At 39.3% G+C, this 14,543-nt stretch overlaps 1 protein-coding gene across 2 annotated transcripts in view; it reads right to left on the bottom strand.

The window, feature by feature from the left end:
• Positions 1-13,988, bottom strand: part of gfral (GDNF family receptor alpha like) — a 61,415-nt gene extending 47,427 nt beyond the window's left edge. For both annotated transcript variants that reach the window (XM_073056704.1, XM_073056703.1), the window contains exon 1: positions 13,884-13,988. In XM_073056704.1, coding sequence (XP_072912805.1) covers positions 13,884-13,905 — 22 coding nt within the window. In that variant the 5' untranslated portion in view covers positions 13,906-13,988. The remainder of the gene's footprint in view (positions 1-13,883) is intronic.
• Between the last annotated feature and the right edge of the window lie 555 nt (positions 13,989-14,543).

The following is a 14,543-nucleotide window of genomic DNA, read 5'->3' on the forward strand; positions in this document are numbered from 1 at the left end:
CAGATTAATATGGCCCAAACTTCTCTGTGGATTGTCACATTGTCATGGTGGAGAAGCTTGTGTGGTCCTGAGATCCCGAGAGCGATGCCGTCTGGAGCTATGCTCCTGGTAGGGTCACCCATGGTGGTAAGGTCAAGGGTGAGGTCCCTGACAAAGAACAATCCAACCAACACCTCAATGGTGGAACAGGTGGACGACGTTACTTTGAACTCAACGGCTGTGAAGGCGGATGAAGGCTGCAACAAATCCATCAGCTCCAATCGTCGTGGTTTCCATGCCATTGGAATCAGTTGCTTGATTTGTGAAGTATTGTTGGAGTGCAACATCTAGTACATGTTAAACAAATACATGCACAGGCGTCTTGGCTCTGTGGAAATGGAACGAAGACCATCATCCTCGACCTCAAGGGATAGCCACAAGGACGAATATGGCCCAAAACATCAAATGTTTATTCCCTTCCATAGATGCTGACTGACCTGCTAAGTTCCTCCAATATTTTGTGTGTGTATTATTCTGGATTTCTGCATCTGCAGAATCCCTGATGCTCAGATTTTTTATCACTGAAATGTATTGTTTTGCAGCAGCACTATAGTGCAATAAATAAAAATATATAAATTACAAATACAAAAACACACACAGTGGCTATTTTGCTTCCTGTACCACCTGTAGCTAATCAAGTCACCATTAAATGACGTATATATATTCAATATATTCAAAATTCAATACTGCAAAAAGAGAGCAAAATAGTGAGATATTTTTATGATGGGCCGTTCAGAAATCTAATGGTGGAGGGAAGAAATTGCTTCATACGTGCTTCCGCCAGCACCCTTGGCAGAGCATTCCAGGTGTCACCACTCTCTGTGTAGAAAACTTACCCCTAGAATCCCCTTTCCCCCCTTTATAACTGGCAAAGTATTGCCTCTAAAGACATGGAGAAGGCAGATTCAAAAACAACACTCTAAAGTGGAGCTGTTTCAGGAAGGGAAGGTTTTCTTTTATATCAGCAGTGGTTGGATTGCACCTTCAAAGAGACGCCTTATGTTGTTCTATTATCATAGTGAAACGCCTTGCTCACTTCCTTTCCCAGATGGCATAAGCAGACCAGCTTATTTGACAGAGACATACAAATTTATTGGGGCATAGATGGGTAGATGCAAGCAGGCTTTTTCCACAGAGGTGGGGTGACACTAAAACTGTAAGTCATAGGTTAAGGGTGAAAGGTGAAATACTTAAGGGGAACCTGAGGAGAAACATCTTCTGTCAGCAGAATTTCTTGTAAAACATCTATTTTGCTCAGATGGTGCAATTATAAAAGGAGTTGTCATTAAAAATACAATAAAATATCAGCAATTGGTGTTACCATAAGTGTTCCACCAATGCAAATCACTTCCAATTCAAGAGTAATTCCAAACAATTAATTACTTTGAAATACAACCACTCAGAACATAGAAGAGTACAGCACATGACAGGCCATTCAGCTCACAAAGTTGCATCAAAGCAGCTGAAAATCAAATCAAAAACACACAAATACTAATCCCTCCTATAAACTCCATGTCCATATCCTTCCATCTACCTTACATCCATATGCTTATCCAAACATCTCTTTAAAGCCTCCAATATATTTGCCTCTCCCACCAGACAGTATATTCCAGGCATCCATGACTCTCTGAGTAAAACAACTTACCCCTCATATTCCCTCTTGAACCTGTCCCCTTCTCAATATAAATGCATGCCCTCTGGTATTAGACCCTGGGAAACAGATATTCCCTGTCTACTCTATCTATGCCTCTCATAATCATGTAGACCTCTATCAGATCTCCCTCATCCTCCAAAGCTCCAGAGAAGACAGCCCAAGCTTTTGCAGTCTCTCATGATAGCACGTGCCATCTAAGCCAGGCAACACCCTGGAAAAGCTCTCCCATATCCTCGCCAAAGCCTCGACTGTATGCAATATGTGGCCTAACCAGAGTTTTATAAAGCTGCAACAGAAGCACCTGACTTTTGAATACAATGCCTTGACTAATAAAAACAAGCATTCAATAAGCCTTCTTAACCATCTTATTGACCTGTGTAGCCACTTATAAAGAGCTATGAACTTGGATCCCAAGATCTCTCTGCTCAGTAACACTGTTAAAGGATCTTGCCCCAAACAGTGTATTGTCTCCTTATATTTGCTCTAAGGAGGTGCAACTCCTCACATTTATCTGTCTTGAACTCCATCTGCCATTTCTCAGCTCATATCTGCATCTGATATATATGGTGCTGTATTCTTTGCCAGTTTTCTGTACCATCCACAACTCCACCAATCTCGGTATCATCTGCAAATTTACTAACTCACATTTTCATCCAGGTCATTTATATACATCACAAACAGCAGAGGTCCCAGCACAGATCCCTGCAGAACACTACTAATTAGACCTGCAGTTTGAATAATTCCCTTCAACAACTATCCTCTGTCTTCTATGTGCAAGCCAGTACTGAATCAAAACAGCCAATTCACTGCGGATCTCATGCTTCTGGACTAGCCTCCCATGAGGGATTTTGTCGAACACCGTACTAAAATCCATGTAGACAACATCCACTGCCCTACCCTTATCAATCTCTCTCATCATTTTGCCATAAAAACTCAATCAAGTTGGTAAGGCACAATCTGCCATGCACAAAGCCACGCTGGATCTCCATAATTAGGCATGGGTTTCTAAATGCCCATATATCCTAACCCTAAGAATCTTCTCTAGCAATATCTCTACAACTAACATGAAGCTCACTAGTCTATAGTTCCCAGGATTTTCCCTTGTTCCCTTCTTAAATAGAGGTACAACATTAGCCACTCACCAGTCCTCCGGGACTGCTGTACAGACAAATAACGTAAGTAATAATTGGCCATGAGTGACCAGTTAATCTTTAATAGAGGATGATATAGAGCAGTGTGTAAAGTGTGTGGCTGCTTTGATTGGATTAGTCTCCTGGCTGACTCCTTTGATTAAAATCTTCACTTTACCAGTAATGTTCTTGTTGGAGGAATTCTGTGTTTATGGCCTTCAGTCAGACTTTTGCCACTTCATATATTTTTTCATAGGGTCATAGATCACTACAGCACAGATACAGGCCCTTCAGCCCATTTAATCTATACTGCCTGGTCTTATCAACCCCCACCTGGACCATAGCTCTCCATAACCCTCCTGGTTATTTACTTACTGAAACTTCTCTTAAATGCTTGTTCCATAAACTCACCAGAATCTAGGTGAAGAAACTTCCCCTGAAACTTCCCTTAAATAGTTCACCTTTCACCATTAACTTATGACCTCTTTTGCTAGTGTCAACCAACCTCAGTGGAAAAGTCTGCTTGCATTTACCCTATCTATGCCCCTCATAATTTTGTATACCTCAGTCAAATTTCCCTTCATTCTCCTACGTTCTACGGAATAAAGGCCTAACTTATTCAAACCTTTCCTGTAGCTCAGGTCATTTCAGTTACACATTTTCCTTCTGCAAATGCTTGCCACTGACTGTGGTGTGTTCTCAAGTTCATCTGAGCAAGACTGATTTTCTTGCTATTTATCTGTCCTGTCTCTAAACTGCTGCCCAATTCAAAGAAATATCTAACTGTATGATTGTCAACCTAAATGTGAAATATTAGCCCATAGATAATTATATCCCATGAGATGTTCACTAAAATGTATAAAAGCTCAATATATTCTGCATTTTTGTATCTGAGCACTGACTGACTCCAAACACTGATTGCATTAATCGTTAATCATATAAAAAACAATCTAACTAGAATTGTTTATAACTTTGCCTTCATAGAAACAATAAAAATGTAACATTGACAGTTCCACATCAAGGGATTGAATATGTAATAGTACAATAAATATTTTACCTAGCCATGTTTTAATTATTATAAATATTAAAATTAGATAATTGGAATATTATACATTTCAATTTACTTTTCCTCTAAAATGTGTGTGATCTTTTTTACTTATCAATTTGATGCTGTAGTTCTATTATCAGGATAGAAGCATGCACTTACACTCAGTGCCACTTTATAAAGTACACCTGCTTATTAATGTAATTATCTAATCAGCCAATTATGTGGCAACAGCTCAATGTATAGAAGTAGGCAGACATGATCAAGAGGTTCAGTTGTTGTTTAGACTAAACATCAAAATGGGGAAGGAATCTGATCTATGTGACTTTGACTATGGAATGATTGTTGGTGTTTGAATATCTCAGAAACTGCTGATTTCCTGGGATTTTCACAACTCTCTAGAGTTCATACAGAATAGTATGAAAAGCAAAAAAAAAACATGCAGTGGGTGGCAGTTCTGTGGGGAAAAAAAAACTCCTTATTAATGAGAGAGCTCAAAGCTTCAAGCTAAAAGGAAAGCAACAGTAACTCAAATAACCCTGTGTTACAACATCCCACGCTGCATTTCTGAATGCACAACACGTCAGACCTTGAAATGAATGGGCTACAGCAGCAGAAGACCACAAACATACACTGATGGCCACTTTGTTAGGTACAGGAAGTACCTAATAAGTGGCCACTGAGTTTATTTCGACAGCTTGCCTCTCTGATACCTGATCCAGCATTTTCCTCCTTCTATGACTCTCAATACCACGTTTTTCCAGAGCCCAGAGGTGGAGGGGTGAAAAACCTTCCATGGTTATTTGCATTGTCAGATTATTACAATAAAGCAAGCAGCATTATCAATGACCCTATCTATCCTAGACATTCTCTATTCTCCCCCAGCCCCATTGGACAGAAGATGCCTGAAAGCATGCGTGACCAGACTCAAGGACAGCTTCTATCCCAATGCAATAAGACAATTAAATGTATGGCAAGTACAATGAGATGGACTCCTTACCTCACAATTTTTCACCTTATTGTCTAGCTGCACTGCTGTAGTTGTTATACTTTATTCTGCCCTCTTTTATTGTTTTACCTTGTTCTGCCTCAAGGCACTGTAGTGATAATTTGATCTGTATGAACAGTATGCAAGTCAGGTTCTTCAAAGCACCTTGTCACATGTGACAATAGTAAACCAATTTGTCAATTTACTAATTACATTTTCAGTCAGGTTCAAATTAATCTTTAGCATTAACCTTTCCAGCATTAAGGATCGACCAACAATGATAGAATAGATATGTACATATGTCACATTCAAATTTGCATTTACTTAGTGCCAAACTACAGAGTTCAATAAATATCAAATGCCCACAATGTTAAACAGAAGAAATTAACTAATAGGTGTGAGAGGTTCTCAATCTATGTCAAACATAACTTTGAGGACATGGAGCAGAGTAAAAGAAAAGGATACAAAGAGTGTAGCCTGTTTTAAGTTCCCATATAAGAACAGAGTTCAAAGTAAATTTATTATGAAATAAATGTATGCATATATGTCACCATATACATCTCTGAGAATAATTTTCTTGCAGGCATTCACAGCCTCAGGATAGACAGGCATCCATTTAAAACAGAGATGCAGATATATTTCTTTAGCTAAAGGGTGGTGAACTTGTGGAATTTGTTACCACAGGCAGCTGTGGAGACCAGGTCATTGGGTGTATTTAAGACAGAGATTGATAGGTTCTTGACTGGACACTGCATCAAAAGTTACAGGGAGAAGGCCAGGGAGTGGGATTAAGGATGGGATAAAAGGATCAGACATGATTGAATGGTGGAGCAGATTCAATGGGCCAAATGACCTAATTCTGCTGCTATGTCTTATGGTCTAAATACAAGGAAACACAGTAAAATCAAAGAAAGACTACACATAACAAGATGGACAAATAATCTGCAAACAAACTATGCAAATACACAGAGAAAAATAATAATAATAAATAAATAAGCAATAAATATTGAGAAGATGAGATGAAGAGTCTTTGAAACTGAGTCCATCGGATGTGGGAACAGATCAGTGTTGGGGTGAGTGAAGTTATCACTTTCGGTTCAAAAGCCTGATGGATTGAGTAGTAATAACTGTTCTTGAACCTGTTGGTGTGGGTCCTGAGTCTCCTGTACCTTTTTCCTGATGGCAGCAGTGAGAAGACAGCATAATTACAGCATCTGAATTTGGTTGGGATGTAATATACTGAAATGGAATGGAAGCTGGTTAACAGATTGAAAAGTAAGGACTAAACTACTCCTTCTCAAGGATCAAGAATCGACTTTATTCACATATACTTTTACATGTGTTAGAAATTTGCTGTGGTGTGCTGGTCAGGACGCGACATGCAGGCATCTTAGGCAACTTCGTAGCAAAGCACCAACTGAGAAGCGACCAAATGAGTTGTCTTTCTGTATGTTTGAAATATCTCAGAAATGACTGCCCAACTGCTCCAAGGGTATAGAATTTCAGTTGCACACAAGCCATCAGCAATGTTGAGGAGAGTACTTTGCAGACCAAAAGAATGAACTAAGCTATTCGATAAGAACAATGTGGTCTACAAAATCCAATGCAGGGACTCCAAGAAATATCACATGGGCAAAACTGGAAGAAAACTATTCTCAAGGATCCATGATCATCCTGTGGTTCTCTGGAAACAATTCTATAAACAAACATGTAGACCTCAATCCTTTTACAAGCCGATGCGAGCAAAATTCCAGACCACAAAGGACAAATTCGCTACATGGCTAATCAACACTGAGATTTCCTCCGCACATCACAATTGAGTTTCCAAAGTGATGTTGATTCAGCTGATTGAAAAGTATATAAAGGCCAAGCATTCAGAGAACACACCACAATCAACAGCACACTGACGATGTCTCCTTGCAGGTTGATGAAACATTTGCAAGTAATTTGTCAAGATTGGAGAACAACCCAACCCAACCATCAACCACGTGAGCTAATCATCTTCTAAATTATTTATATCAACTCCTGCCTGAAAAGTGACTTGGATCTGCTCCTATTTGCCTACCACAGCAACAGGTCCATAGCACATGCCATGGCATTGGCTCTTCACTCAACCCTAGAACATCTGCACAGCAAAGATGTATACATCAGGAGGCTCTTTATCAACTGCAGCTTGCCATTCAGTACTATCATCCCCTCAAAACTAATCAACAAGCTTCAAGATCTTGGCCTCAATGCCCTCCTTGTGTAATTGGATCCTCAATTTCTTCACTTGCAGACCATTGTTAGTTCAAATTGGCAACAACATCTTCTCCACAGTCTGCAGTAGCACAGGTGCACCACACGGCTGAGTGCTTAGCCCCTGCTCTACTGGCTTTTACATTTATGATTTTGTGGTTAAGCACAGCTCCAGTGCCATATTCAAGTTTGCTGATGGCACCACTGTCATAGGATCAATCAAAAGTGGTAATGAATCAGCGTAAAGAGAGATTGTAAATCTGGTTGAGTGGTGCCACAATAACAGCCAATCCTCAACAAAGGATCAGAGGTGGAGAGGGTCAGTAAATTCATTCATGTTATCACTTCAGAGGACCTGTCCTGGGTCTATCATGTAAGTGCAATTGCAAAGAAAGTATGGCAGCACCTCTACTTTCTTAGGAGTTTGTGAAGATTCGACAAGACATCTAAAACTTTGACAAAAGTGTGTGGTGGAGAGTATATTGATTGGCTACATCACAGCCTGGTATGGAAACACCAACGTCCTTGAATGGAAAATCCCACAAAAGTAATTGATATGGCTCATCAGTGCATCATGGGTAAGTTCCTCCCCACCACTAAGCACATGTGCATGAAATGCTGTCAGAGGAAAGCAGCACCCATCATCAGGGACCCCACAACCCAGGTCATGCACACTCTTCTCACTGGTGCCATCAGGGAATATTTCAGTGATGGGGCAAGTGAAGTTATCCACTTTGATTTAAGAGTTTGGTTTAAGCTCTTAAACCAAAGTGGATAACTTCACTTGCCCCATCACTGAAATATTCCCACAACCTATGGACTCACTTTCAAGGACTCTTCAACTTACATTGTCAATATTTATTGCTTATTTATTTTTGTATTTACAGAATTTGGTGTCTTTTGCACACTGGTTGTACACCCAGTTAGTGAAATCTTTAATCGATTCTATTACGGTTATTATTCTATTATGGATTTATTAAGTATGCTCACAAGAAGGTTAATCTTAGGATTGTATATGGTGACATATATGTACTTTCATAATACATTTACTTTGACCTTTGAACTTTTATGACTGTGTTCCTTATCTTATTATGTTTTTTATTTTGTGATGTATTAGATCTGGAGTAACAATTATTTCGTTCTGCTTTACACTTGTGTAGTGGAAATGACATTGTACAATCTTGAATCTAGTCAGATACAAACACTGATTCAATAGAAAATCCGTGCACTTCCGAATCCCATTATTTGCACGTTTAAGTATCAATCATATACCTATTTCAGGTGTTGGTAACCAATCAAATCTATGTGTTGAAGGGCAATAAAACTTGAGAATTAGTAAAGTAACTGTCCAATGGTAAGTGTTACCTTCATTTGTACCTTTATGTTACCTTGATATGCCTGGTGACTTTGGTTCCCAGGCTTGAATAGAAAGGCTGTACAAATTGGGTTTTCAAGGGCCACATTCAGCCTGGGTGACTGCACTATGTCTGCACACTGTCTCTGTTTGCTTATCATCTTTATTTTAGTGAACTTCAACACATAGAAAGACTGTACAAAATGCCTGTGTTCTGTTAGAACACCATTCTACTTACTTGCTGCAATTTCCCAAAGTCATAGCAAACAGGCTGTTGTTGGTGTGACTGAGGAATTACTCTCCAGCACACCCTGAATTTCAGGCTGAAAGCAAGAGATCACAATAGTGACTTACTTTGTATTAGTCTAGACTATGTGAGACCCAGTATCAAGTCTGGTATATTGCAGGGATACTGCGTAAACTTAGCAAGGTGGTCTGCCGAAGAATAGTCCAAAGGTGATTAACAAATTACTTTAATGTGTACCGAGGTACAGTGAAATCCTTGTTTTCACGTCATTTATACTGGTTAACATCATTTCCAGTGCACAAATGTAAAGGAGAATGAAATAATATTACTCTGTTATCTGATGCAGCATATGAAAAAGCACACAATAATAAAAAAGATAGTAAATATACTGTAGATACATGTGATAGTTTATATACATAGACTGATTGTATGCCCATTAAGTGATGCTAGGTCTGTACGTAAGATAATTCTGTTAGGTAATGATAAGGTCGTTGTGGTGGGTTAGTGGATTGAGGTGTTGATCAGCCTTACTACTTGGGAGAAATGTTTTTGAATTTGGTGGTCCTGGTGGGGATGCTACGTAGCTTATTCCCTGATGTCACTTAATCATATCAGTGCATTGAGTAAGTACAAGAGAAAACATGATTCTTGCTTCTGCTCCCTTCCTTTTCGATCCTGAAGAAGGGACTCAGCCTATAACATTGACTGCTTATTCTCCAAAAATGTTGTTTGACCTGCTGAGTTTCTCCAGTATTTTATATGCAATGGTCTGGATTTCCAGCATTTGCAGAATTCCTTGTGTAACAGAATGCAGAATAGAATGCTACAGTTACAGAGAAAGTGCAGTGCAGGTAAACTCCACCATGGACAGTCTCAAGCCCAGTTGTAAAAGGAGGATGGTTGAACTTGGGGCTACCACCTCCATCGCACAGAAACCCAGAGCTACAGAAACAGCAACAGAAGCTGCAAAGATCTCATTCCTGGGAGAGAAAGGGTCTTCAATAAGCTACACCTCGGGACAATTTGAAAGAATTGCCCAGGACAGAGGATTCTGATGAGCTGCTATCGGTGGCCTATGCCCTACAAGGGGTGATGGGCATAAGTAAGTGCTGAAGAATAACAATAAACAATTTTGAAATGACCAAGACTGATTTTGTATTCATAATTCATTTGTAGCTATCCCCAGTTGCAGGAAAGTGCAGTGCAGGTAGATACAAAAAAGTGCAATGGCCATAATGAAGGAGATTATGAGACCAGGAGTTCATCTTTATTGTCAAGAATATAACAGCCAGATTGGAGCTGTCCTTGAGACTGGTGGTGCATGCTTTCAAGCTTTCAAATGCAGTGAACTTTCATTCACTTTATTGTCCAATTTGTCAGTGCTGTTATTCACATTCCGGAGATCATGAACACAAGCTTTGTAGTCATATATTAGAAGGCAGCTTGTGTTCAGCTTTAAGATTCAAGATTGTTATTGTCTTTCTTTAGTACATCAGTGTAAAGGAGAATGAAATGATTGCTGCTCTGAATCCAATGCAGCATAAAAATCACAATAAGCATAAAGAACACAATATAAAAATAACAAAAAACAAAAAAACCCAGAATAAGTATAATTATAAGAGCATTCCTATGAAACACACAGTACAAATAACTGTTATATACATAGACTGATTGCATGGACATAAAGTGACAAAAGACTATGTGTATCTAGTGATGGTGGAGTTAGTGGGATGGGTTAATGGGTAAAGGTACTGATTAGTCTGACAGCTTAAGGGCAGTAACTGTTTTCGAGTTTAGTGGTTTCAGGAAGAAGGTACAGGAGCCTGGGATCCCACACAACCAGGCTCAGGAACCGTTATTACTCTTTAACCATCAGGCCCTTGAATCAGAGTGGAAATTTTCAATACAGAAATTTTCACCTCAATACTGAACTGACTTCCCAAACTACAGATTCACTTCCAAGCACTTTACAACTCATGTTCTCAGTATTATTTATTTACTTATTTATGTACTATTATTACTTTGTTTTGTATTTGCACATATAAGACAATATAAGACAATATTGGCACATTGATTGCTTGTCAGTATTTGTTTATATGTAGTTCTTCATTGATTTTGTTGTATCTCTTTATTCTACTATGAATGACCATATGAAATGAATCTCAGGGTGGTGTATGCTGACGTACAACATATGTACATCGATAATGAATTTACTTTGAACTTTGGTGTTGATGTGGCAAAACCTCTTCCCTGATGGGATTTGGAGAAACAATCCATGAGCAAGGTGGGTGGATCCTTCATGATATTACTGGCCTTTTTCCGGGAGCTGTCCAAACATAAAGCCTGCAGAAATATTCATTCTGATCATTAGTGGATAGCAGAAGCACAGATAAGCCAGAAGTGGTGGGCTAAGCACTCACCCAGTGCTGATTTTGATCAGCTCTGGTCTTTCTGGGAAGGCATGCTTTTACTCCCCACTAATGCCGACTCTCTCCAGACCATCCAATCATTTATTTACAACATACTAATTTATCTAATGTAACATGCTCTTTTCCCAATAGACACTAAAGTGTTTTAGCAACTTCTTAATTTAACTTGTCCCTCCTACAATATCAGCCTTGCAAAATATCACCAATAGCTATGGGGGGAGGGGAAGGGTTAATAGAAAGTAGGGAGTTGGTGCAGGATAGAAGATTCTTTACTATCGTTTCTTTCCATTGGCTGAGATGTTTTGAATCATGTACCTGAAGGTTTCCCCCTTTCAAAGAGGATAATAAAAGTTTAAAGGAAATTAAGACCATTAGACATAGGAGCAAAATTAAGATATTCAATCTATGGAGTCTGCTCTGCTATTCGATCATAGCGGATTTGTTTTCCCTCTCAACCCCATTCTCCTGCTTTCTCCCCATAACCTTTGATACTTTTACTAATCAAGAATCTGTCATTTTCCACTTTAAATACACTCAATAATTTGATCTCCACAGCCACCTGTGGCAACTAATTCCACAGATTCACCACTCTCTGGCTGAAGAAATTCAGAATCAACGACGAAGGCAACACATTACTACAGAGGCTGGTCTTAAATTGCTGACTAAAATCAATGTGTTAAGATCACTTTAATCTTCCATTTCAAGATTGTTTAATGTCATTTCCAGGACACAAGTGTAAAGAAGAACAAAATAATTGTTATGCAGGATCTAATGCAGCACAAAAATAACACACACACACAATCAGATAAAGAACACAATAATAAAAATACTATATATATATATATATATATATATATATATATATATATATATATATATATATATACATACATACATAAGATAGATATACATAAACTGATGTTATGTCCATAAAGCAATACTAGGCACAGGAGGAGATTTTGGCAGGAAATGATAAAATAGTGGTTGTGAGGGGTGTTGAGTGGGTGGAGGTGTTAATCAGATTTAGTTCTTGAGGAAAGTAACTGTTTTTGAGTCTGGTGGTCCTGGCGTGGATGTTATGTAGCCTCCTCCCTAACAGGAGTGGGACAAACAGTCCATGAGCAATGTGGTTGGGATCCTTTATGATTTTACTGGCCTTTTTCCAGAACCATGATATATATATCCTTGATTTGTAATCAAGGCTGTGGAATTTCTTTCTTCGGTTTTACAGACATTCAAATCACCGAATTAATTTCTGCACTAAAACTGTGGGCAAAAGAATTTTCAAGCCACATATTAATATTAATTGCACTGTTGCCTATTTTAACAGGAATCTCACCGAGACGTCACAGGCACACTTGATTTTGAGAGATGTATACCCCTACCCCAATTAAACCTTTAGGGAGTTTAATTTTGTTTGAGGTGTGATTGGGGAGAAGCAGTTAAATGTTTGTAAAGTGCATCTTTCCCTGAAGCATTCTGTTCAGCACCTAATCTAATCTGCCCTTTATTCAGCCAGGATAACTAATGATAACTGCCTGTTTCAGAAAGTTAGACCTTTCAATTTTCTCATCTACCATCCTATAGCACTCAATCAGGGCTTTATTTATGCCTGGAGTTAACATGGAACTATTTCTATAGACATTAATAGCCCCCTTTAATTTAATTAAGACTGAATGACTCTTTATCACGCTGAATGTGGAAGTTAATGAAAAGGGCCTTTAATTTTCCAATACATTCACCTGTATGTTCTACGATGATATTGTATAACATAGGTTCTGGAGTTCATAGAACTTAGAACAGTACAGCACAGTACAGGTCCTTCAGCCCTCGCTGTTGCACCGACCTATATAAACATAATCCACTATCCATCTAACCCTTCACTCTTACATTGCTCATTTCGTCCATTTTTCTTACATCTATGTACACATCTAAGAGCCTCTATCGCCACTCCTGGCAGTGCGTTTCAGGCAGCCAGTTCCCTGTGTGAAAAACCTTTCTCTGACATCTCCACCAAACTTTCCTCCACTCATCTTAAATGAATGGCCTCTGATATTGGACATTACCGAGCTGAGAAATAAAAAACGGCTCCGGCTGTCCACCCTATCTACGCCTCACATAATTTTCGGCACCTCTATCAAGTCGCCTCTCATACTCCGTGGCTCCAAAGAGCAAAGCCCCAGCACACTCAGTCTTTCTTCATAAGTCATAACTCTTTTCAAAACTTCAATGGTATCGGGATAATTGCAAATATTGCTCCACCTTTATACTAAACCATATTCAGCTTGAACTTACCGACAGGGCAGGATCGTTTGCCTTTGTGGGAGCTTGTTATGCACTGGCCTTCCCTTTTTTAACTTACAGCGCAGATTTCAAAGATCTTTGGATGCTGTGACAAACACTGAGAACTTCTAGAACGCGAGAAAGGTTCGGTCAAACGCAACAATGTAGTCGTAAGAATAATCTTCAATGTATCTTAATGCATGAAACGCCGCCAATGCTCTTTATATTGAAGAAATTGTTAAAAAGTGTTCTAATAACATTTTCATTCAGGCTGTCACAAACTGGCCTATTACAAAAACAAGAGCTGTTTAATAAAGAGCTAAAGTTGAAATCGCAGTCTGGGACTACCCTTTGCTGTTGACAATTCCACGAGTGTATGAAGCACGTCTACTGTGCACTTACAGAGATGTTTCTGAGCCCCGGGAACCGGCAATAAAAACGCTACCAGTAACAAGACAAACATTTCCCTCACTTACCGACCAACAGTGCGCACATCATCACTGCGAAGCTCAGGGGAAAGACTCTGTGCGAAGGAGTTGAAGTGTCCTGTCAGAGAGCTGAGTGGAACTGGCTAGTTTGTGATTTCAGAACTACCACGATGGACAGCTCCGTCTTCGCTGACGTCAGCCCCACGGCTCCTTCACACATCCCCTGACATTATCTTATGCTGGATAGTTTAAGGAAAAGAAGTAACCCTTGCTACCACCCGAAACTGCACCCACACACACACACACACACACACACACACACACACACACACACACACACACACACACACACACACACACACACACACACACACACACACACACACACACACACACACACACACACACGTTCAAAATAGTCCAAAAGTAAACTATCAAAGTACGTATATGCCACCCATATCACCCTAAGATACATTTACAGTAGAACAAAATACAACAGAATCAATTTAAAACTCCACAGAAAGGCTGACAACCAATGTGCAAAAGAAAACAAAGCATAGAAATAGAAAAAAAACAATATAGATAGATAGATAGATAGATAATTGAGAACATGAGCTGTAGAGTCTTTGAAAACGAGCTGTAGGTTGTGGAATTAGTTCAGTGTTGAGGTGAGTGAAGCCATCCATGCAGGTTCAGGAGCCTGCTGGT

Source organism: Hemitrygon akajei, chromosome 9, assembly GCF_048418815.1.
Source record: "Hemitrygon akajei chromosome 9, sHemAka1.3, whole genome shotgun sequence".
In the NCBI taxonomy this organism is placed as follows: Eukaryota; Metazoa; Chordata; class Chondrichthyes; order Myliobatiformes; family Dasyatidae; genus Hemitrygon; species Hemitrygon akajei.